The 24,860-nt window shown below is 44.3% G+C and overlaps 1 protein-coding gene across 2 annotated transcripts in view; it reads right to left on the bottom strand.

The window, feature by feature from the left end:
* Nucleotides 1-24,860, bottom strand: part of ASAP1 (ArfGAP with SH3 domain, ankyrin repeat and PH domain 1) — a 2,040,747-nt gene that overhangs the window by 1,893,520 nt on the left and 122,367 nt on the right. For both annotated transcript variants that reach the window (XM_078686749.1, XM_078686753.1), the window contains exon 2: nt 3,312-3,398. In XM_078686749.1, the coding sequence (XP_078542875.1) occupies nt 3,312-3,370 (59 nt within the window). In that variant the 5' untranslated portion in view covers nt 3,371-3,398. The remainder of the gene's footprint in view (nt 1-3,311; nt 3,399-24,860) is intronic.

Below are 24,860 nucleotides of genomic sequence, written 5' to 3'. Positions count from 1 at the left end.
ATCTGCGGGTGCTTCAGCTGTTACGGTATTTTATGCTTTAGAGTTTAAAGTACAATATTGTTTTCAGGGCACGGCATATCCCAGGGATCTATAACTCAATTGCTGAAGAATTGTCTCGTTTCAATTGGCAGAAATTCCGAGAGTTGGCACCAGGAGCGGATCTTTGCAAAACTGCCATTCCGCAAGACATCTGGGTCCTGGGGGACTAAGAATAACCGACTTGGTTGAGAACTCTATTGCACCTTCCACCAGACGCAGTTATCATCAAGCCTGGTTTGAATATTTATCTTTTGCTGAATCTCACAGAGGTTTGGGGTTTGTACCAGGGAGCAAACCTTTTATGTTGCAGTTTGTATTACATTTGATTAATGACGGTTTGTCACACACTACTATTGCGGGGAAGTTGGCTGGGGTTTCCTTTTATGGTCAGCTGTTTTTGGGGCAGGACTTAGTTACGGATGTTCTATTGAGGCGAATGTTACAAGGTTTCAAGAAGGAGCGTTTTGACTCGTCGCAATTGCGGGAACCCATTACTTTTGACCTTTTGTGTACTTTACTGGGGCATTTGCCCGCCTTTTGCTATGATTCCTGGGAAGTTTCACGTTTTAGACTTTGCATGATTTGGTTGTTTTTTGGTGCTTTTAGGGTTTCTGAGTTGTTAGGACTAAAAGGGCAATTGGGTATACAGTCCAGTGCCATTCAGTTACAGGATGGCATTTTGCAGTTATCGTTACGACGTTCCAAGACGGATCAACTGGGTAAAGGAACTTGGATTTCTTCACAGGCCAGTGGTGTGGCAGGGTGTTGTTGTCCAATTGAGGAATGGTTTTCTTTGCTTCGTTCGCCTGACTTTACACCTGGGCCTATATTTGTTCACCGTGCGGGTGATAATATTACCAGTTTTCAGCTTTTGTCAGTATTGAGAAAAGCATTGTCATTAGCTTGGAAGAACCCTTTACTTTTTGGGACGCATTCTTTTCGTATTGGGGCAGCTACTGAAGCTTACAACTTGGGTTTGGGTTGGGAGGGTATCAAGCGGATTGGTAGGTGGAAGTCGGACTGCTGTGCTCGTTATGTTAGGTTGTAATTTTTTTTTTATGCTGTTTAAGTTTTGGTTCTATCCCTCATTTTTCTGCCTAGGTCGTGTTTACTATTCCTTGTCACAGAAAAAATCCACATGGCTGGTGGGACACTCATTTATCAAATGGGCAGCGTCATTTGCGGAACAGCAGATATATGGCAGAGCGTTGGGTCTCCCTAGCAAAAGTCACAAACTTTTATGGAAAGGACAAGGTGGGATGAAATGGTCCAATTTGTTTCCTATGTTATCACAGTTATCATCAGTCAGAGGACTCCCGGATTTGATTATCATTCATTTAGGTGAAAATTACCTAGTGCAACTCTCAGGTTTATCCCTTTTGAAGCAAATGTAGCTTGATTTGGCAGTCCTCAAAGACAATTGGGTTGGTACTAATGTGGCGTGGACGGAATTTATCTATCGGTATCATTGGGTGGGGGCTTGAAATCAGGCTGGAATGGAAAAGGCTCGTAGAAAGCTAAACAGGGCTACGAAGTGTTATTGCAGTTCCATGGGTATCAATGTTTTGTGCCATGAAAATATCACAGGTAAGGAAATGGATCTGTTTCGACAGGATGGGGTTCATCTTTCTGAATTGGGTCAGGCCTATTACTTATTGGAGGTGAGGGATTTCTTGTCTGGTTTTTTGGGGTGACAATCTTTGGTGTGTGGCTAAACATGTAGTTTAATACCAACATTTCGTTTGCTAGCCTAGGTGTGGGGGGGGGACCAGGAAAACTCGTTGGTTTTCCTGGGTGGCGCTTTTTGGGGGGATGGGATGGTCTGGAGCGGGCTCATCTTTCCCTATGGGTTGGGGGGGAGCGGAAAAAATGGAAGGATGAAAGAAACCATGGCATTGTTCTGTTCATTGGGGAAATTGCTGATACAAGGTTTGTGGGGAAGTTTGAAATGTTAATAATAAGGAGTATTCATAAGGTTGTTCTAATGTACAATGTTATTTCTGTTATGGTTATACTGTTTTACCTGTCTTAATAAAGTGACCTTTTCTGCTAGAAGGCTTTCATGGTGTGGGTTGTTCTTGTTTCGCGATAGAATAACTCATTGGCAGAAAAAAATCAGAAGACAATATGTTTACTGGCAGGTAAACCTTATTCGACACCTAAAAATGTAGCAGCTGTGGAGTGCGTGATAACTTGTGTAGTGTTTTGCATGTACTTCGACAGACCCTTTTCTATTCTCTTTAATAAACGACGAAACCATTAAACCTTCAGAACGACCGATTGTTGTGGAGTGTAACCTTTTTGCTTCAACAACCAGCCCTCTAGAAATAAAAGTACACATGCTCAGCTTATTACCAGTTAGCAAGATATTTACTATTGCTAATGTGATAGAGAATCATGACAATACGAACTGCAATTGGCCAACTACACAGCCATCAGCTCCTTTACAATCAAAGAGGGAAGCAGCGAGAAATGTAATAAAAATCAGTGCTGGTGCAGTTACAAAAGTCAGAGAAAAGAAAATATACTCTAAAGTGGGAAGTGGATCTTAAAAAAAAATCTGCATAGCATCTTGACATCCTCTTACGCGAGAGAAGGGATTGTCATCTTTTCTTTGTTTTCATCCTACGAGCAGCAGCAGTAAGTAGCCGTGTGCTGTGCCACGGTAATAACAGTGGGCTAGCTGACACACACTGCAAACTATCATTAGATGTAAGAGGTGTTTAGAAACCACACAGGCAAAACATCATAAAATGAGCGCAGAGAAAGCGCTTTTCCGTCAGACAGAATCAAAACCCAACAATAGTGCATTCTTGCGACGTGTGTGTTCAATTACTGAGGTAAATAAACGCCGGTCTTTAAAAGAACGACGACGCACATTACGCACAAGACGTTGCGTCTCCCGAGAGCACGCTTCTCCTAAGTAGCTGGGCCGAGCTGCGTGCCTGCGCAGCACGCAGTAATGAGAAATACTTTATAAATATTACAGTCTTTGCTTTTAGCATGTATAGCCGATAACAGCGTTAACCTACAGTATCGATCTCTGCCGGGGACTTTCCTCCAAAAGGGCTTTTACTGAGTAGGCTAAAGTTACAAAATACCCTGGCTTTCAAATGAAGACATTTGTTAAAAGGAAGACAGGATAATTTATAAAAATGATTGCAGGGGCACTACGTACAGCGCATCAGGGAACAGCAATGAGTAATGATCATTTTGGGATGAAAGCAGGATATGGCCCGTTTGGTTGTGACGGGAAACATTTGCCTTCTTACCGATTCCACAGGGAGTCTCTTGAGGAGAAGCTGGAAAGCCTCGACGCTGAGGACCTCATGTCTCCTCTGTCACCAGCACAATATTACCTAAAGAAGAGGTCAAAAACAGTTTATTTATAGGTAACACATGTATTCTTAATCCTCTTTGGTTTCAGAACAATGCTAAAACAAGAGCCATCTTCAAGTGAATGAAAAATTACACAGGTGAATGGATACATGAAATACACAACATCAAAAGGTTAAACAAACATGGAATTGGTAAGGCTAATAGACTTCACTGTATAACTAGTAAAAGCGGAGGTAACAGTTTCGTCCTTCGTCAGTTTCTGATACGCTAAGCTGCGAGCACACTCATCACATTGTGGTTCACCATCTTTCAAGGCTGGTGGGTGCTTCCAACAGTAGTTTTTTTCCATTTCCCTAAGCTTGGATAGACTACAGTGGCAGGCTGCGGGTTATGTTGCAGGAGATGTTAGGAGCATAATATTACTTAAATAAAGACAATACAAATGTTAGTAGCAGCTAAGGGCAATGAGAACAATCATAGTGCACTGCATGTGTAGTTTTCAATATCCTAGTAAGAGTAACTCTATGGTCCTGGATGACGATATAAAGCAGCAAGGTGTGTATTCAGGTTAGAGGCGGGTAAAAAGTGATGATGGTAAGCGAAGTGTTTTTAGGGGATGCGAAGACACAGTAAAAAAACAGGGAACCAGCGGAGATGCAGAGAATGTTGAAGATATCAATAGGCAAAACAACTAATTTCTGTGTCTGTGCCTGCATCTACTTTGGGCCTGACGTATGTAAACAGACCTTCCTGCCCCCATTATGGCCCCTTTAAAAAAAGAAAGCATTAAATGACTCTGCATATCACCACTTGTTATGTACATACCGTCCCAATGTTAGGTGCTATCATTTACACACCACTAGCTTCAAGAACTGAAATGATTCATTAAAATTTAAAGGCAAACATTCCTCAAACATTTTTTTGGGCTGTGAGAAACCTTGAAGTCGAACGAAGTCTCTCGCAATATTGGTCACAGCACCTTTAGTTAGCAGGTTATTCCCCCTAGAGAAGGAATCCCATCTGCAGAATTATCCGCTGCTCTCGAACATCAAAAGTGGCAGTCTGCTGCATGCCACCTCAAGAATACAGACTTTCAGGTTCTGAAAGTCAAGGCCGAGGAAATTTTTTTGACCAAGGTCAAGGTTTGCTCATGTGTACTTAAGGCACCACATGACTGAGCTCTCTGTCTTTTCTTTCAGGTAATACTTTGCTGCAAGGCCTCAATCAACGACTGCTGAACTCCTCCAGGCCGTGTGAACTAATCAACGCTAAGGGTTGCACTCACTACGTTCTGCATCTAGGTTCAGTAGGACGATGTACGGGTCCCATCAGCTCAGGGTTTTGACTGCCACAAGTGATCGAAATCATGAGACAAAGAGTAGCCACAAGCATGGATAGAACACGGTGATTAGATCTGAAGACTGCATCTACTCCAGCCCGCCCCGGATCAGGAATTATTACTTCAAAGTTGAACGCTAATTTTGATATACCCTAAGTGTTCTATGATGGAGTTTGTCTAAGATTACTGTATTTCAAAATGCTCTTATTTATAATGTGTATTGACGCTCATTTAAGTAAAGCTTTGCTGTTGAATAAATAAACCATGAATCAGGTAAATTATGAATCTGTCTTTCCATGTCTACTTAGAACGTATGGGTTTGGCGATGATAAATACATAAACATGGAAATGTAAAAATAAAGTGGAATGTGAATAGGCATCACAAAATATTTATTTCCCATAGCCTTCCATAAGACATACATAAAGCACTATCGATTATCAGAATTTTTAAAAAAACTGCGCCTGGGGATTCACGATCTCCCATGAGTGCAGATTTCCAAATATTCGTGATTCACAAAGGTTATGCAGAATGTATGATGAGGAAGGTCACAACAGTCACTGGTATCCAGTAGTACTGCTGGAAACTTTCTGCGAATTTCGACTAATTACCCGTTACAGGGATTTTGACATTCCAACTGTGCTGAGAAAATGCATTCCTATATATTCAAATGTAAAAAAAAATGTAGATTTCTTTTCTTAAAAGGAAACTACTTTCCTGGTGGAAATCTGCTCCCCAAGATTTTTGGGGATGTTCAGGTACCATTGCTACTCTGGTCCCAAAGTTTTGTGGGCCCCCTAACTGGAACACTCTCTCCTCATAGGATTTCCTCATGTACAACATTACACCATCGTGAGGATATTTTTGCTTCGAGAAAAGCATTCCAAGTTAGCCACAATGCATGTGCATGCATGGTATTCATCTGGGAAGGGTTTTTCTTTGGCTTTAAGAAAAATTATTGCCAGATGGCCAAAGTGCATGCACACATACTGTGGCCAGCTTGGAATGTTTTTTTCTTAAAATAGGTATTTGGGAGATTCATACCTGGTTGAGTGCTCAAAGCAGGAGTGGAACTGAATGCGTATAAATGTCGTCAAACATTTCATCAAGGAGTGTGAGGGCTGAATTCTAGGGGAACAACATGGAGCGATAGAAAGTGGAAAGACATTTTTTCTTCATGCACTGCAGTGCAAGGTCGTGTTGAAGTATGCAGTGTATCCAATCAAAACACGATGAGAGTTAAATGTTCATTGGGCGAGACAAACAAGAATAAGGAAGGCTAACGAAAAAGAAGCTGGGCACACGAAAAACATCACATCAAGAGCAAGGCACAGACACAAAGTCCATTCTAAATCTGTATTCAATACAACAGGTCTCTAGCCAAAAGAAAGCTATCTGTTAGCGAGGACTAAAATTCTCAAAATAAAATGAGGCAGCGAATGTGCTGTTGGAATTACTATTATCTATAGACTACTCAGTGGTGGCACATTTGGATTCCCCATTATTAATGAAGGACTACAAGCACCCGGTCTGCAAGGAATAAACCATGTCTGAAAAGCTACTCGGAAATGACATGGGAAAACTTGAAAGCTCTGGGATCATACAAACACTACCGATGTATGTTCATTAATTGAAAAACAAAAAAACATTGGAGAAAACCAAATTATGGAAAATAATTTTAAAGGAAGACTGTTTTAATGAAATACAAATACATTAAAAAATAAAGGAAACATTTGAAAGGAAATATAATTTTAAGGAAAACCCACAATTGCATAAAACTAGATCCGAGTTTAGGGGCAGTGAGTTTTTTTTGGTCAGGAATCGGTGGAATGTAGGGGTTGTGAGGGTTTTAAGGGTTCAATGATGGGTGTGGCCTAGGCATAGAAAGGTCTTTTAGGGTTCAGGGATGGGTGGAGCTTAAGGTTGAGGGATGGTGTACTTTAGGTGTAGAGAAGGTTGTTAGGGTTCAGGGATAACTGGAAATTAGGGATTTTTAGTATTCAGGGATGGGTAGAGTTTAAGGGCCAGGGATCGGTGTAGATTTAGGCATAATGAGGGGCTTTCACAGGTTAGGGAGGGATGGTGCTGAGGGATCAGTGAATAAAAGCATCTGAAGTGACTGTTTGACAATATAAAATATATAAATCTGAAACAATGTCCCCCCTGAAATACAGCACTGAAATAAATACCTTTGACAAAACATTTTCAGAAAGAAAGACCTGCAACTATTACATTTACACCTTAACTCCTTGTACGCGCAAGAAATTCCGCCGCGGTGCGGGCGAATTACACACGTGCGCGATTCGGACGGCCCCTGGCCGTCTGACGCACACGCCCACCGTGACGTCGGATGGTCGGGGGCCGTCCGATGCATGGAAAGGGTTAAAAAATAAACATTAAAAAAAATTAAAGAAAAAGATTCTTTGAATTGGTTTCTATGAAATGGTGAGTGCCATTCATTCTGAAAAGTTCAATTAGACAGTTAAGGTGAAACGTTTTTTCAGTAATGGTATTCCATGAAATTGTTTTTCTATAACATCACATACAACTAAACACTAAAGGGCTCAAACACACCCTCACTCACTGTCTTTCTCTTTCTTTCTCTCTACTCAAGCATATGTGGGTGTTTCTTTGAGTTTGTCCATAGGGATGTATGTGCATGTTACAGCTAGAATTTGCTCCCACCTTATCCCATCTTAATACAACCTGCCCTGCTACTGAATTTATCTATTTTTGTTTCTATACTGCTTGAACAAGGTCTTTCCAGATGTCAGAGCACTCAACTAGGAGGAGCTATTGATCCATCACATTACAAACTTCCTCTGTATATACAATTTACAGACCTCTCTTTGGAAAGACAGTTAAGAATATGGGGCATTAAGTAGGAATGGTTTTACAATCGCAAAGTCAGCAATTCTCTAACTTCAGTCACAAATGCCTTTCTGACTTGTAATATACACTTTGAGACTCATTACAAATCGTTAGAAAGGCGGTGGGGTGTGGTAAAACAAGTGTTCCTCTTCCTAGCAATTCACAATGCAATCTGTCAATAGTTTGCAACCTCAATTATGATCTCCAACCATTGATTGAATGCAGACACCAGAAAGGGGTTAGTATTTATTTGCAAAGCAGAAAGTCTTCCTGATGTACAGCCTCCACTTTATGAAGGTTATCTGTGAACACTGGGGACAACACAGTAGTCTAGGAGACCATGCAATCTCCCCCCACCCAATGCAGCACATCAATTTTTTTATTTTATTTCCGCCCTTGTCTGCTCATGGGACAAGGGCTATAATCCAAAACTAGACTGTATTCTGCAAATCTGAATGCAGGGATGGAGTCTGCTGTCTCTTAGGCCTCCATTCCCTGACTTTCAGCCCATTTAGTATAATACACAAACAGATTCCTACCTCATTAAACTTAAGCCAGTCACTGTGCACAAACGCAAACTTCTTTGTAACCTGAGGATTATACATCTGGCCCAAAGTAACAGACATCTGCAGGGGCAGAGTCGATATCGATAGGTCATCTTAAATCCTGCCAGGGGACAGAGGTTAGATACACATTTTCTTCTGAAGTACAATTCCTACCTTGAATTGAGATAATTAATTACAAGGCATACTTCCCAATTGCTTTATAAGTAGGAGCTGTTTCATCCATTTTTTAGGTCTGGCTACAGACAATTTTAGTTGACTTTAATACTTTATATAATGACTTCCTAATATTAAAAAAAACACACACACAAAAATCCACCTTGGGAGGCACTAGCCTGAGTTTCTGAAAGGGAGGATGAAATGAACGATACATACATTTGAGAACACAACTGATGGACTTAACTACGCAATGATCTGACCTGGGACAAAGAGTGGCGCTGAGAACGAAGGAGAAGCATGGGGGGGGGTGAGCTGATATGTTTGTTTACTTCTATCCATGATTAAGTGGATGGTAGCGCTGTGAAACTAAATTAAAACTTATAACACTTACTAAAAATACTACAAGAAGTACAGAGATGCCCATTTACGAGTAATGCATCATTCATTGCAGAGATTTCTGCTGGACAGCATTTTACATACTGGTCGTACTCTCTGCATGGAATTCTTGCAATTACGAGTTAGATCCCAGGAAATGGTGATTAACTGTGAGGAAACAGTTTTTCTAGCCAGTATTCTGATAGACATCCCCGATTTCATGAGGTTTAGTGAAGATATTTATCATGTGTTCTGAGCAGGTCCTAAATGTCCACAAGGACTCGTGTACTGGGTGGGTGGAGGAGGCTTGGGCGGGGAAGGGAATGAATGAGTATGGAGCAGATATCACCTTACCTAGACTGAAGATTGGGCAGGTGAAAGGTGATCCAGGATGCAATGCAGCCCTTTCCCAAAGCAATTTCCCCAGTCAGAATTCCTGAATGGTAAAATTGGGTACAACGTTCTGGCAGCCGAAAAATCCATGTCTGGGAAAACCGTCCAATGTATAATTGAGTGGTATGGAATTCCATACAGGAATTCCTCTCTACACTAGTTGTCTTAAGGACCAGAGTAGGAATCCTTTTGTTAGCCAAAAGCCAGTGAGTGCTTTTTGATGTATTCACTTTGCTGGCACAACATTTAAATTACTGTTTAACGGCTTTAACAAATATGTATATATATATATATATATATATATATATATATATATATATATATATATATATATATATATATATATATATATATAAACGTACTGTTGTTTGGATGCTTAAGCCTGCTCTAAAGACACAGTAGTATTCACTGATCATACCTGCATGTTTATTCGCTTTACTTTGCTGTGATAACATGTTGCTGTATTTACAGATTTCTTTGTCCATAAAGAAGTGCACACATATAGGCTTGCTTACAGAAGCAACGAAAATACCTGTCCCTTTGTCAAAAAAAACTATAATAAAATATTTTCCTGTGTATGCTGTTTAGGTTTCCCACTTACAACACCACCGTCATATTCGGAGTCCTTTTCATAACACTCTTCTTTGAGGTTACAACTTAACAGCAACTGTTAAGCCAGGGGGCCAAACTCCAATGTCCCATCTAATTGCAGCCCAAGAAGTTGCGTCGTTATTTTCTATCTAGTACAGCTGGGTGCAGAACACACAAAGTTGCCGAACGATTACCAAACACTGCCAATAATAAAAAAGAAACCTACTGGCTTTGCAAATGCTTGTTTGAAAGTGTAGTAATAGGTAGATTTTCTGGGCTCTGGAGGTAACGCTGTTGCAGATTTGACCACTGCTCCGAAGATTGCTTTCCTAGGGCCTCTTTTCAAGTGCGTCAGTTGTGCCCAAAAATTATGCAATGAGAGTTTCTGGCCCCAATAAGATTGAAAGAGGCGGACTTTCATACAGCGATTTACTACTTTTTGGAACTTACAAACATTGGCAGAAGTAGTCATGTAACGCTTCTCCAGTCTTCATCCCCCATCGCTCATCCACCACCCAACAACAATTTCATTGACTAAGTGATGCTCCTGGTGGAACCAAGGTAGACCAACAATTTCCGTAAGTCACTCTGTTGGGCTCAGATCTTATAAAGGTGTACAACAGCCTGTGTTAACATGAGAGAGAAACTAACTAGAAAAATGCCACTCCTAAAGATGGATGGCACTGCAGAAGGAGTAAGGTCTGAAGAATAAGATGTGATCCAACTGGCACTAGTAACCCCAGGAGAACTGGAGAACAAGAACCACAGAAATAGAGAAAAACAAAAGGGTCGAAAATGAGCAAAAAGAGAGCAAAGAACTAAGCAGAATTTTTTTTATAAAGCAGTGCAACATGCTGATGCTCCAATTGAAACTCGTGACAAAAGTCCATAGACCCTGGAAATCTCAGCAGGGAAACAAGGTTACAATGGGAGATACTCAGTAGGAATCATTGCAACAAGTATCTTGGTAGAAGTTAAATAACTAAAACCAGTGAAGCCGTGCCCACACACCCTGGCATGGATGGAGTATGCAGGATTCCGTATGGAACCCTAGTGATGAAAACAATTGATTGACTGCTGCCACCATGCCCCCTTAATGTACCAGTTTCCTATCAGGTTTACATGGACGACAGGTAAGGCGAAACTGGAAACATGGTAACACTGGCGTAGCTAGGGGGGTGCGGTCCGCCCCAGGCGGCACTATTTTGGGGGCGGCAGCTGCGTGGTACTGGTGGCCAGCCCAGGATTTACTTAGGCACATAGTTGAGCAGCACTGCACATGTCACGTGTATGTCAGTGCACTGTGCAAGTTAGGATAGGACTGCACTTGTTCATTCAGTTTCTCTTACGCGTTCCGATGCCCGACGTTGACTGCAGTGCTCCCAGAAAGTCAAATATCCTCCTATGTTCGCCCCGACCGTTCCGATGCCCGGCGTTGACTGCAGTGCTCCCAAAAAGTCAAATATCCTCCTACGTTCGTCCCACCCGTCTCTCTGCTCTCGTCTCCGTCCTCGTGTGCTATGGTATGCGAGGCTCACTCCCAGCGCCGCAATAAGCAAAAATTCAATTCATTAGTTTGTGGACTAGCAAGAAGGACCCCAAACATGTCTCACGTGGAAACCAGAAGCACTCCCACAGCCACAGAGGAAAACAGACTGCTGGGTAAATAGAACAGGGAAAGAAAGAAGGAATGTTGGAAGAAAAGGGTGAAAAAAAGGAAGTAGGGGTGATGGAGTAGGAGGATGAATGGATATGTGGATGAATGAGTGGGTGAAAGAAGAAGTGAATGATGATGGATGGACACATGAAAGTATAGTAAAGGGATGGGTGGATGGGTGAGTGCGTGAATGGATAGGTGGATGGACAAGTGAAAGGATGGCAGAACAAATGGATGAATAGTTGAGTGAATGAATAGGTGGAGGGACAGCTGAAAGGAGGATAGAGTAAAGGGCTGGATGAGTGGGCGTAAGATCTGTGAATGGAAGTCGGAGTGGATGGATGAGGAATGGATGGCAGGGTGAATAGATAGGTGGCAAAGTGAATGAATGTATGGATCGATGGCAGATTGGATGGATGGCAAAGTAAATGAATGGATGCGAGGCAGCGTGAATGGATTAAAGGTAAAGTGACTGAATGCATGATTGGATAGCAGAGTGGATGGATTGATGAATGAATGGCAGGATGGATGGCGGAGTGGATAAATGGATGGATGGATGAGCAGATGGATGGATGAGCAGATGGATGACAGAATGGATGGATGGTGGAGGGGATTGATAAATGGCAGAGTGGATGAATGGGTGGTTGAATAGCAGAGTGGATGGGTGGTTGAATGAATAGATAGAAGAGTTGATAAATGGATGGGTGGCAGAGTGGATGGATGGTGAATGGATGGCAGAGTGGATGGCAGAGAGGGTGAATGACAGAGTGGATTGATGGATGGATGGAAGAGAGGATAGGAGGATGGATGGATGGCAGAGTAGGCTGATGGATGGCTGAGTGGATGAATGGAAGAGTTAATGAATTGATAAAAGGATGTCAGTTGATCGATGAATGGCAGAGGTGATGGTAAGATACAAGAGTGGAGGATGGATGCAAAGAGAATGGATGGCAGAGTGAATAGATCAATGGGTGGCAGAGTGGATGGTTGGTTTTTAGACTGTATGGATGGGCAGATGGATGGCATAATGGATGGATGGCAAATTGGATGGATGGATAGATAGATAAATGGATAGAATGGGGAAATATTGAATGATGGATGAAAGAATGAATGGATGACAGAATCTAAAGGTGAAATAGTGGATGCCAGTAGGTGGATGGAAGGGTGAAAGAATGAATAGATAGATGCATGGATGGAAGAGATAATGAAGCTGTTCTATTGCTATAGCGTTGCTTATGTTTCTAAATACTGTTGTTGTTTGGTAGAGTGTGGGCGTAGAGTGTGACCTATGTGGGAGTTATTTTGGTGTTGTGCTTGATGTCTAGCGGGTGGTTTTATTGCTGTGGTCTTGTAGCAGCAGTTCAGTATGGAGAGGTGTAAGAGGAGGAAGGGAAGAAAGGGATACATTTACTCATGCATTTAGCTACCATTTTAGTGCTGGTGGGCCTTCATCAACTGAGACTTGACCTTCGAGGTTTGCTCTAGGCTTACGCTGCAGTTTCACACCCTTTCTTATGCAGTTGAGTATAGAGTGGTTTGTAACTTAAACCCTGCCAATCCACCCCTACTGCTCGCCGAAATTTTTCCCCAGATCCACCCTCCCCGCCGCTACCTGCCATGGGCGGAAATCTGGGGGATAGTCCCGGGCGCCAGAAGCTCTAGCTACGCCTCTGCATGGTAAGAAGCATGCAGCAAGTGGGGCCTTCGTTTGTGGGGCTCAGCAACCTCCGGGACAGATCAGGATGTGCACAGAAGTGATGCCGCAATATGTATGAAGGCCAGGAGTACTCTGCACCCTGACCCTTAGAGTGGAGTGCGGAAATGGGAGCAAGAGAATACAGGGTATGGGAAGTGTAACCCTATTATCAGCTGTGTTTATTGGAAGACATAATAGATTCATTTCATGTGCTGTACTGGCTAAACTTGTATCTGACTGCACTAATGGAATGTCTGGCTGTGCCAGGCCTTTGGTTTCGGCGCATGCATTCATGTGGTGATCCGAGTAGATATATGTCAGAATATGAAACTCACTTAAGCTTAAAACTGGCAAGCTTCTAGTGACTGATGCTGGGGAGCCATTGCCAGTCCCTGATGTACCGTGTTTTAAGTGCAAAATGCCCAATTGAAATTACTTTCATGTAAATGCACAATATGCACAAAGTGGTAAGAGACAATGCAAGGATGCATTTTGCTCCCACACCACTAACTTGGCAGTAAAACGTGCATTAGAAATTGTAAAACAGAAGAATGTAAATATCACTTGTTCCCACGTTGCTATGAAAGCTCCAGATGAGATATTTACGGTAATACTAGGTTTTCTCATTCTTCAACTACAAGTAAAAACAGCGATCCTTTTGCCAACACAAAAGCTTTGCCTTGGCAATGTCTGAATCTTTTGCTGCAGAGGGATGGGAAATCTCTGTTCCAGGTCTTCTAAACTAGATGTTTACTACTACTTTTACCTACTTGTCTTGCTAACCCTTTCTGCGATCAGTGTTAGGTCTAATTAGCTGTGTAGTTCACTGGTGATCAACATTGGTACACTATGGATGGAGTCATGCCACAAGTCAAATTTACATGGAGTGACTCAAAGCATAAGTTATTCTCATTATCAGTGGTTAACCTAAAAATCTGATTTCGGCGCAGTCCCCATGGACAAGCACTAGGCATGTCTGGTGTTAAAACCCTACAGTAAGTTGGTGACTCTGAGCTGCACCTGCTTTTTAGGCCTCACTTGTTGGGAGACGTATTGTTAGCTTACAGTGGGCTTAGAGTCCGTCCATTGCTTACCATTGGTTTGCTTCACTGTCACACTTATTTGCTGCTTCTTATTTGTTAATTTGTATGGCGTTTCCTTCCTCTCGTTAACCCTCCTCTGCAGCATGGACACATTACTTAAATCGTTCTATTGCTAATTTTTCAGGTGCTACTTTTTTCATCTTTGTTTAAGCACTCCATGAGAGCGCATGTGTTTTCCAGCTGTCTTTTTAATGTTTTTCTTCCCCCCTCCATGTTCCGTGTTGTAATCTCTCTTTGTAAATGTGACTTTCCATCGCCAACTCCTGTTGCTTTCCCATTGTTTACTTTTCCTCCACACCGGGCTTCACATTGCTCTCCCTCCTTGTTAGTTTTCTTTTTCTCTCTGCACCCTCTATAATGCTTCCCAGCCCCCAATCCCTGTGTTATTTTCCCCCACCCACACCCTGTGCTGCTTCCGCTCTGACTTCTGTGTTGCTTTCCCCTCACTTCTGCTCTCCGTATTTCTTCCGTCACCAACCCTCTTCACACACCCCGTTGCAGTCTCTCGCCTGTGTTTCTCTTTTTGTCATTTACTCCAAGGGAACCTAAGGATATTTGGATCTGCTTTGCCAAGGAGCACAGGGCCTGCACGACTTTTAGATCAACTTCACCAGAGAACAAATACTGCAGCTCCACTTCTCCTGGGGTGTCACAGTGGAGGTTAGGCCCTGAGCTTTCTTTCACTGAAGTGCATAAGACCCCCTTTGATGCGTAACATAATTTGTGCTTCAGCACCCCCAGAGACGTTGCAGGGTAAGTGTCATAAAGGAGCAAATGGTCTCTCCTTTCTGCTCTACAAATTTTAGTTTGAGTCTAAGGACGCCACATTCGTAAAACACCAGAATTTTTAGCTCTCGCCTACAAGGCAGCTTTTAGTTGTCTGTAAGAAAAAGCCTATTGTGGATCACCGTGCCTTAAGTTGGTTGGAAATGTCTGAGGAAGCTCTAAACCAGGCATGAACTAAGTAATTAAGGGCGTGTCTTAAAACATGTGAACTACGATCCTGTGCTTTACACAGCATGTTGGGTGACCAGCATTTAGGTGCCTGTTTGTGAGCTTTCTGCTACTGCATACAGACACATCACACAACAAAAATAAGATGCAGGAATCAGTATTCCAGGCAAATTCCTGCATGATTTTCCTCTGGTGTTTTTTTACAGGGAGATTTTGGCTAGTAAATTTCCATTCAATCAAGAAGGACTACACTGGGTGCAGAGTTACTACTTTTATGGTAAACTAGTCACTATATACAAGATGCTGATCCAAAAAAGAGCATGTTAAAACCTTTTAGTGAAATCAGGATGACAAGTAAAAATCAACACAGGGCCCCCAGACCCAATGATGAAGCCAGAAATATATTTATGCGGAGGGTGTCACACTCCTAATCCTCCTTCAAGCTACACTCTGGCTGCTCCAACCACAAAAGGAGCTAAAGGAGCAAGCGTTGCATCCAGGTTGAGGTACTTATTACCAGAACTCCTGGTTTTGCTGCAGTTAAGGCTAACCAATAGTAACCGACCTTTAACTGAATAACACAAAGGCAATCCAAAACGCGGACTCAAGCCCCTTTACCACCCCAACCCTTAGATACTCTTGGCCTGCATGTGAACATCAAGATAATGCCTCCAGTCGTGGTCCTCATTAAGGAGGAGAAAAGGCACTAGGGCCCACATGCATCAACAATGCCATTTGCTATTCCTTATTAGCGAAATTTAAGGATTCGCTAATAAGGAATTGCAAAAGGCTATGCATGAAGAAATCGCTAAAAAAATAGCGATTTCTTAAAATTCCTTAATTGCGACTCGCAAATTGCGAATCGCAATTAAGGAATACCTCCCCATTCATTCCTATGGGCCTGTAGGCCCATAGGAATGAATGGGAAGACATTCTTAATTTGCGATTCTCAATTAGAGAATCGCAAATTGAGAATGCAATTTCAAGGGTGCCAGGGTGTCAAAAGGACACCCTGTTGCACCCCTGAAATCTGCCTATAAGTACATTTTGCACACACACATGCCCCAGGGGCATGTGTGTGTGTAAAATGGAACTTTGAAAAATGCACTTTAGTGCATTTTTCTAAGTTTTCGCAAATTACCATGAAGGTCAACTTCATGGTAATTTGCTCCCCCTATTAGCGATATCGCTAATTTTTAAGTTTGATGCATTGCATTTAAGGAATCTCAATATGAGATTCCTTAACTGCAATCGCAATTTAAGTAATCGCAATTTTGCGATTTCTTAAATTGCGAAAAGTACAAAAATCATGATGCATCCCAAATGATGAAATTGCATTCGCAAACGGGCAAATTTAGCAAATTCGCACCTTTTGCGAATGCAATTTTCAATGATGCATGTGCCCCTTAATCCCTGTGTGTGGCACAGTCACTATTTCAACAAGAAACGTTGAAGGCTTAACCTGTTAACCTTTCATGTTTGAAAGATGCATACCAAAATCCTTTGACTGTACCAAAGATCCCCCTGCCTCTGAGGTGGTTCACTTGCATCACGTGGTTTATGGTGTGGAAGGCCGTTGACAAATTCAGTAACAAGACTGCCAGCCAACCCATACCTTACATTTCGAGAAGACATGTGGTCCCTTGAACAAATGTTACCCAACTGATTAAAGTCGGGCAGGCTTGCAAGTCATTGTTCTTTATGTGCGTCTGGTATGACATAGATAAAACTTCCTGCATGTCTTTAGCCACAATAGAACTGAACAGAGGGTGACCTCCCTGAGCATGTTTTACCCCTAGATTCACCAAAGTCCCGTTTTACGAGTCCTTAATAGCGATTGTTAAGGAACCGCTATTAAAGACTCGCAAAACGGGATGCATGTAGAAATCGCAATATTTTTTGCGATTTCTACTGCTTCCTTATTTGCGATTCGGTAATTGCTAATCGCAAATAAGGAATAACTTTCCCATTCATTCCTATGGGCCTAAAGGCCCATAGGAATGAATGGGGAGTCATTCCGTTTTTGCGATTCGCAATTAGCGAATCGCAAATGTGCCGCAATTTTAAGGGTGCCAGGGTGTCCAAAGGACACCCTGTTGCACCCCTGAAATGGTAAGGTACACTGGTGTTGCGCACACACATGTCCTGTGTGTGTGTAACATACAACTTAGAAAAATGCACTGAAGTGCATTTTTCTAAGTTTTCGCTATTTACCACGTAGTTAGATTTCGCGGTAAATAGCGGCCCCAGATTGCGAATTCGCAATTTAAAAATGGTTCATGAATTGCATTTAAGGAATCTCTAATTGAGATTCCTTAAATGCAATTATTCGCAATTTAGCGATTTCTAACATTGCGATTTTTGCATTTGGGATGATGAATCCCAAATGCAAAAATAGCGCTCGCAAAGGGCCAGATTCTCAGAATCTGGCCCTTTGCGAGCCGATTTCGGCTTGATGAATCTGGCTGTTAGTGTCTAAGGGACGATCCCTGCTCAGGGTATTTACTATTGATATCAATCATTGTTGGGACCAGAGCTTAGGCCAATATTTTGTTTCTAAATGGAAAGCACAATGGATACTGAGAAATCGTATGTCTCCAAAAGCAATATTAAACTAAAACCCTGAAAGGCTCCACCCGCACCTCGGGTGTGGTGCCCTTAGTGGCATCTTGGAAGGGAGCCGGTCCTGCCCTTACGGTTGGGGAGGAGGTAGTGGGCGACGCCAGAAGCAAAAGTGGTCTTCCAGGCACATCATCAAGGCGCGTAGGCGGCCCCTCCCAGAAAAGATAAAGGTGGGGAACAAGAGGTGGAGGGGGGAGGAGCCCTCTTTGTTCTCTCCAAGACGATGCTGATACATCGGGCCAGCAACTAGTTACGCAGTCGGCCCTCGTCGTTCCACGCGGTGCTGCAGGTACGAGCTGAGGATTTACCGAGCTAGCGCGCGGCATCAAATAAGGTGAGAGGGCCTCACAGCGTAGTGGAGCGTGTGGCAAAAAATGTAGTAACGGTGTAGGTTTAAAAATTGTTTAATCAGCAGCAGGTTTTCAGGTGACCACGGGGCCGAAAGCTAGTGAATATTCCTGATACCCCGGGGGATCAGCGGCACGGGACGCTCGCTTCAAAAGGGGTTCTGCAGCATCGGGCACTTGGGGGCAGAGTGAATCACTCAGCAGAGCATGGCTCAAGGTGGTAGCGGTTAGCGTATGAGTTATGTGATATTACCCATGGTGCATTGTGTTTTCTCAGCAGAGGATATCAAGCGACCTCGGCGCAGGAAGGTAGTGAGTATTCCTGATGTCCCAGGGGATCGGCAGCGCAACTCTCTTGCTTCAAGGGGGTCTGCAGCATCGGGCGGAGGGGGCAGGGAGAATTACCCGGCAGAGCATGGTGCATGATTTAGTCAGTAGCGCATGAGTTTGTTGTGTTGATATACCCAGTAAATGCATGGAGCGTTTACATCAGTATGGTTACAACGGCATGGTAACCCGGGGCACTCGGCTCATGAGTAGGCTGAGGGCCCCAGGGAAATGTGATGCATGGTTTTGTGGGAGCTAGATGATGCCCGGGGCACTAGGATGGTGAGTATTTCCGGTGCCCCGGATAATTAACGGCAAAAGCATAATGCCCGCTGGGAATATGAGCGGTAATGAGGCATTGGCAAACAATTAATTCTCTTTTGCTTTCTCAGTGCATTGGTGCAGAAGGGGGCTTTTCGGGCTTTCAGTAACCAGGATGCCGCCAAAACGTGCACGAGGAAGCAAGGATGCCCCCGCTACCCCAGAGGAACTTTGGGTGCTTTCGGCACTGTGGGAGGTCACAAAGATGGGTGGTATCGAGTGGGACCTTCTGACATTGGCTCAAGGGGCTGGAGCGAACCCACAGCAGGAGGCTCCATTACCAAAATGTACGAGACTAATTATTACAAATTATTAAAACTCCTTCCAAGTACCCAAGTCGTCTTTCACCTCTGAGGAAAGCCTGGTGTGGTGAATTTTTGCTCGTAAGCCAGACATTGCCCTGGCAATGTTCCTTGAAAATGCCCTACCCATGGGTATCACTCAGAGCAAAATTCAGTTGCCCCACCAGAACCTGCAACTGGTGTATGGTAACCTTGCGTGCCGCTAAACAGTCATCTATGGAGGATTCAAATGCTCTCACTTTCTCCTGTGGGAGCCTGCATTCCCCCACTATAGTGGCTATTTCAATGCCCAAGAAAGTTATGCAAGTCACTGGACACTCATTTTTTCTTCCGCCAGGGGTACCCCCAATGCTTCAGCTAACCGTTGGAAACCCAGCAGGGCCTTCCAACAAGCCGACGAGCCAGGAGGACCTAAAAATAAGAAGTCATCTAGATAGTGGACAGAGTCTCGTGATGACAACAGATCTTGTACCGTCCATTCTAAAAAACGGCTAAATGTTTCAAACACAGCATCCATTAGCATACACAGGTCCATAAAGAAGATCCCTTCAAATGTAAAACCTAACAACCTAGTGTCATCTGGGTGCACCGGAAAGAGGCGAAAGGCGGCTACAATATCAGATATGGCCATTTGAGGTCCCTTGCCCAGTCTCTTTAGTTTATGAATTGCCGTATCAAAAGTGGTGTAACGCAAAGTGCATTAGGCGGTATTTCCCTGCCTCCTTTTTTGGCACCAACCCCAGAGGCGAACACACCAGGTCTTGTCTTGACGTTTGTTGAAAAGGACCAGCCACCCTCCCCAGTGCTACCTCCTTCATGATTTTCCCCCCAGTAACTTGGTTACCGGCAAAGGCCTATGCAGCACAAATGTGGTCTATCCTGTATTCTGGACACAAGGGGAGAAAGTCCAGGGACAAAAAAAAAAAACAGAACAAAAAGGAGTGACCAGGCATTGCGGAATGGCTACTCCCTATCCATCCCCCATCTGGCCCACCCATCAGGATACTTAATCTACGAACTTACCTCTGACCGCGGAGACCTAGCTTTTTGAGAGGAGATGGGCTGTGGACTTTCCCCTTGGCCATCACCTACCCAGCCGGACTTTGGGCAGACTTGCCTTCGTCTCTCCGTCGCATTCTCCCTCCTACCCCTTTACCCTACTCCCTTCCCTCAATGCTCCATTTATCTTGTCCACTATGCTCTCTAAATGTTCCAGTTGAGACCTAGCTATTTGACCAATGACCGGTGGAGCTACCTGATAGCTATAGAGGAGATGGGCTGTGGACTTCCCCCTCGGCCGTCACCTACCCAGCCGGACTTTGGGCAGACTCTCCTTCGTCTCTCCATCCTATTTCCCTCCTACCCTTTTACCATACACCCTTTCCCTTCTAAGCTCCACTTATATCATCTTCGACGTTCGTCAAATGTTTTTCTAGTAACTGATGTAACTTGTAACTTATGTAATTTTGTAACTTTGAGGAACCTTAGGTAAAGCGCTCTGATACCTCCGGGTCTAGCCAGCACTATATAAAACTAAAATAAATAAATAAACCTCCAGGTTGCACAAGACTGAGAGCTGATTGCGGGGGGGGGGGACTGTGGAAGGCGGAGCGTTAGACGGAATATGAAAGCCATATCTGAACCCATGATATAACAGTTGAGCTTCTTGCCTACAATCGTATCTATTGAGGAGGTGGGCCAAGACATGCAGACGTATGGGGGTGGGTAGTTTCTTATGATGATTGGGGGTTGCAGCCACTGTTCTGTGTATGGGAGGGGGTATGCTGTTCTGTAGGTCTTCCCACTTTCTTGAAGCACTTGCTTTCTGCGTGACTTTGGACTCGACAGAAGGAACATCAATTCTTGAATTTGCAGGTAAACCCGCTGCTGCATTCGTTTTTATTAAACTGCCAGCACACCTGCATCTAGTCCCCCGCTCCTTTGTCCCCCCGAAAGGAGTGAACAGCCTTGTTAACTGTCGGCGCCAAGTAGAATTCAGCATGCCATATGTTAATTTCTCGCTGATCCCATGCCATCTCTGGCCTTACTGCCTTCATTTGCCTACATTTGTTGCCATACTGCAGCCTGAATAGTACCTAACGTAATTAAGAAACTTAATCATTAGGGGCCAGATGTAGGTGGCCCAATACCGGTCAGTAACGGCCGAAATTCGGTAATTTTGGCCATTACTGACCGGTATTGGGCATTCAGGATGTAGGGGACCAAAAAGTAGCTGAATCTGTAAATTTACCGAATCGGTAAAGTTACCGAATCGGTAAAGTTACCGAATTGGTAAATTTACCGAATCGGTAAAGTTTCCGAATCGGAAAAGTTACCGAATCGGAAAATTTACCGATTCGGTAAATAAGAAATGGTAAAAATGAATTTAGAGATGTAGGTCCCCTTTTAAATACCGAATTAGCATGAAATTCGGTATTTAAGAGTCGGTATTTACCATGGATTGAAAGCAGGTGGTAACCAGGTGCAGGCTATAAAAAAGGACCCAAAATGCACCCCTTACACCAGAATGGCAGCATTCTATGTCATTGCGAGGCAGCTACGGCTCCAGGCAGAAGGAGAGAGGGTCTGGAGGAGGGAGGAGCAGGTGTATAGGCAGAGGATCACACTATTCCAGCTCACTAAGCCTGAGATCCTACAGTGGTACAGGCTGGCCCCACAAACAATCCTGGACCTCATCAGGGACCTACACCCACTTTTGGACCATCCTACCCCAAGGGCGCACGCCATCCCACCCCATGTGCAGGTGCTGTGCAGCCTACACCTGCTTGCATCTGGAAGCTACCAGAGTGTGGTTGCTGCGGTAGGTGGGGTGTCCCAGAGCTGTCTGTCCCGTTTCTTAAAAAAATTCCTTGATGCCATGTTGCAGAGAATGCAGCACTACATTAGCTTCCCTGCTACGCATTCAGAACTGCTAAGGACAAAGACAGACTTCTATCAGATGGCGCAGTTCCCTAACATCATTGGTTGCATTGATGGTACCCACATACCAATATGCCCACCTGCTGCCACAGAGTACATTTATCGGAACTGTAAATCCACCCACACCATAAATGTACAGGTGATCTGTGATGCAAAATACGTGATCACTGACATAGTAGCCAAATTCCCAGGGAGTTCCCACGACTCCTACATCTTCCAAAACAGTGGGATCTACGCACGCCTGACTGCGGGGGAATTCGGCGAAGGATACCTGCTAGGTGAGACACTGTGTGGAAATCACTTGAATCGTATTACAGGTGTATGTGTGAGAGCATGTGATTAATGTCAATTTCTTATTACAAATAGGGGACAGTGCATATGTCCTCCGGTCCTTCATCCTCACACCCTACCTCAACCCAACAACACCAAGTCAGAGGAGATACAACAGGGCACACAAAACAACTAGGAACATTGTGGAGCGCACCTTTGGCATGTGGAAGAGCAGGTTTCGCTGCCTCCATAAAAGTGGAGGGGCCCGCCAGTACACACCAATCACCTGCTGCAAAATGATTGCAGCCTGTGCAATGCTGCACAACCTGGCGGTCAAGAAGGGCACAGAAGTGGAAATCTCAGATTATGAGGACCATGACGATGAGGAGCAGTCCCTGAACCACACACATCTGGAGGAGCAACATCAACTGATGGCAGACACAGACGGGAAGAGGTCACACGCAACTATTTTTAAGTAAGTAAGGAGACAAAGACAGGCGTAGTATGCTACAACACTAGTTTAATTTTGTAATGGCGTTGGTTTTTAAAGCACAAAAGTGCAACAAAAAGCATTTAACTGCAATGCTCTCAGTTCTGGTTAAGTTCACCATGAACTGTGAAAGTTATTTTCTTGCTCGCTTCCCAGTAACACTAGTAGGTTGTTCAACCTGATCACTGTCTTGCTGGCCTGTGGCCTCAGCATGGCACCTGCTCCTCCTAGTTTCAGTTACAGGGGTGCTTCCAATGCTGCTCCTGCTCTCCTCACTTATAGGCACATCCAGAGCAGCTGTGTGTGCAGTTTGTGCATTCAACAGCGCCTCAAGAGCACTGGTCATCCTGCCCATGCCCCTAGTGACCTCATTTGTGTTTTGTGTCATGGCCTCCTGCATGTTTGAGCTTGGCAGTGGCCAGGCGGTTGATGGCTGTACTTTGGACATGTGCATGACGCCTATCCCTGTGCCTTGCAGCAAAATCATTGTCTAGTTTTGTGCATAGTAGCTGCACCAAGCTGTTGATTCCCCGCATCCCTGCTGCCATCTCCTTGTTGACCTGTACCATCTCCTTGTTGACCTGTACCATCTCACTGATGCTCTTTCCTATATCTCCAATGTTACTATTCAGGGACCTCAGCTGTCGTTGGCATGCCTGGATGGCTCTTCCCTGCATCCTTTGTATCCGCACCATGCTCCCCTCCAGACCAAGGAACACACTGCGACCCTCAACTGGTGCATCTGCTGGCCTTTCTTGCACTCTGCGGCGTCTTGCAGTACTATGGCCCATCCCTGCACTGGAGTGTGTTGTGCCAGGGCTCACTGCTTCAGGCAAGTTCTGTTGTCCGTCACCCTCCATGTCAGCTGCTACGGACTCCAAATCGGGGAGTGGAGCCACGACATGCCTCCTGCCTGGTTGGGATGGGGGTATCACATCATGCTGTGATGCTGGCATATCTGGTGATGACAGCAGGAGAGGGGACTGAGATCTGCTAGGGGACGCCAGCAATTCTTGGGCCATTTCTGTGTCTTGGGCAGGTGGATGGCTACTTGATGCAGCTTTCTCCTGTGGTACGTTGGAGGTACTTTGTCCTGCATCCTGACTCTCCTCCCTCTCAGGTGGTGTCCCTTCAGCCTCCTGCGAGCGCCTGCGAGACGTTTCACCTGTGGACATATGAGCGTACATTAGCTAAGCGCTACTGTCTCACAGTCACTACAATTAAATAATTATCACATTGGCCATGTTCTGTATGCAGTCATTACATGAACTAGTTGGTTGGTGTGCTGTATGACATGTCCTTACATTTCCAGTCTACATATCGCATCATGCATTGGCCCTGTATATTGCTAGCCGTACTGGACTTGCCCACTAAGGGTACAGGTAAGGGTGTTGCTATTGGGGGGAATGCAGTGCATTTGTCTTACCTTTTTTGCTTGTAGCTCTGGCCGAGCTGTCTACTTCTCCCAGTCCGCAGACGCTGTCTGGTTCTAGGGTTGAGGCCACCATCTCCTCCAGGTCAGTCAGGGGGTGCTGGGTTCTTGCCTCCGCCTGTTTTGGATGCCTGCTTGTGTTGTTCTGCCATTTTCTTTTTGGTTTGGCTCCTCAGGTCATAAAAACGTTTTTTAAGGTCCTCTATGTCCCTGGTGGTCACCCCCACGGCATTTACTTTCTCCATAATGTCCAGCCAGATTTTTATTTTGCCTGATTCAGCCACAGTGAGGAACTGCCTGCCAAACAATTTGTGGTGCACCTTGACCACCTCCTCCACAAGGACCTGCAGCTCCATGCTGCTGAATTTCAGTTTCATCCTCCTCTCAGGCTGCTCTTTTTCTTGGCTGCTTGTCATTTTTCACTTTTAAAAGTGCTCCAAACCCTTTCTGATGCTCCTGCACTCTGCTCAGCTCCAACTGCCTTTCCAGAAGCTTCTAATTAGTTGCAGCTGCCTGTGTAGCCACTTCCTGGTAGGGAGGGGGAGGGTGGTGGCACCTGATTGGCTGCCTACTTGAGTTTCACTTTTGTTAGCTTTCCGATTCGGAATTTACCGATTCGGTATTTACCGATTCGGTAAATACCGAATCGGTATTCCCTATTCATTCCTATGGGCCAAAAGGCCCATAGGAATGAATAGGGAATACCGATTCGGTAAATACCGATTCTGTAAA

This window comes from Lissotriton helveticus, chromosome 4_1 (assembly GCF_964261635.1).
Source record: "Lissotriton helveticus chromosome 4_1, aLisHel1.1, whole genome shotgun sequence".
Lineage (NCBI taxonomy): Eukaryota > Metazoa > Chordata > Amphibia > Caudata > Salamandridae > Lissotriton > Lissotriton helveticus.
The sequence above is the reverse complement of the archived record's forward strand: the minus strand, read 5'-3'. Positions and strand labels throughout refer to the sequence as shown.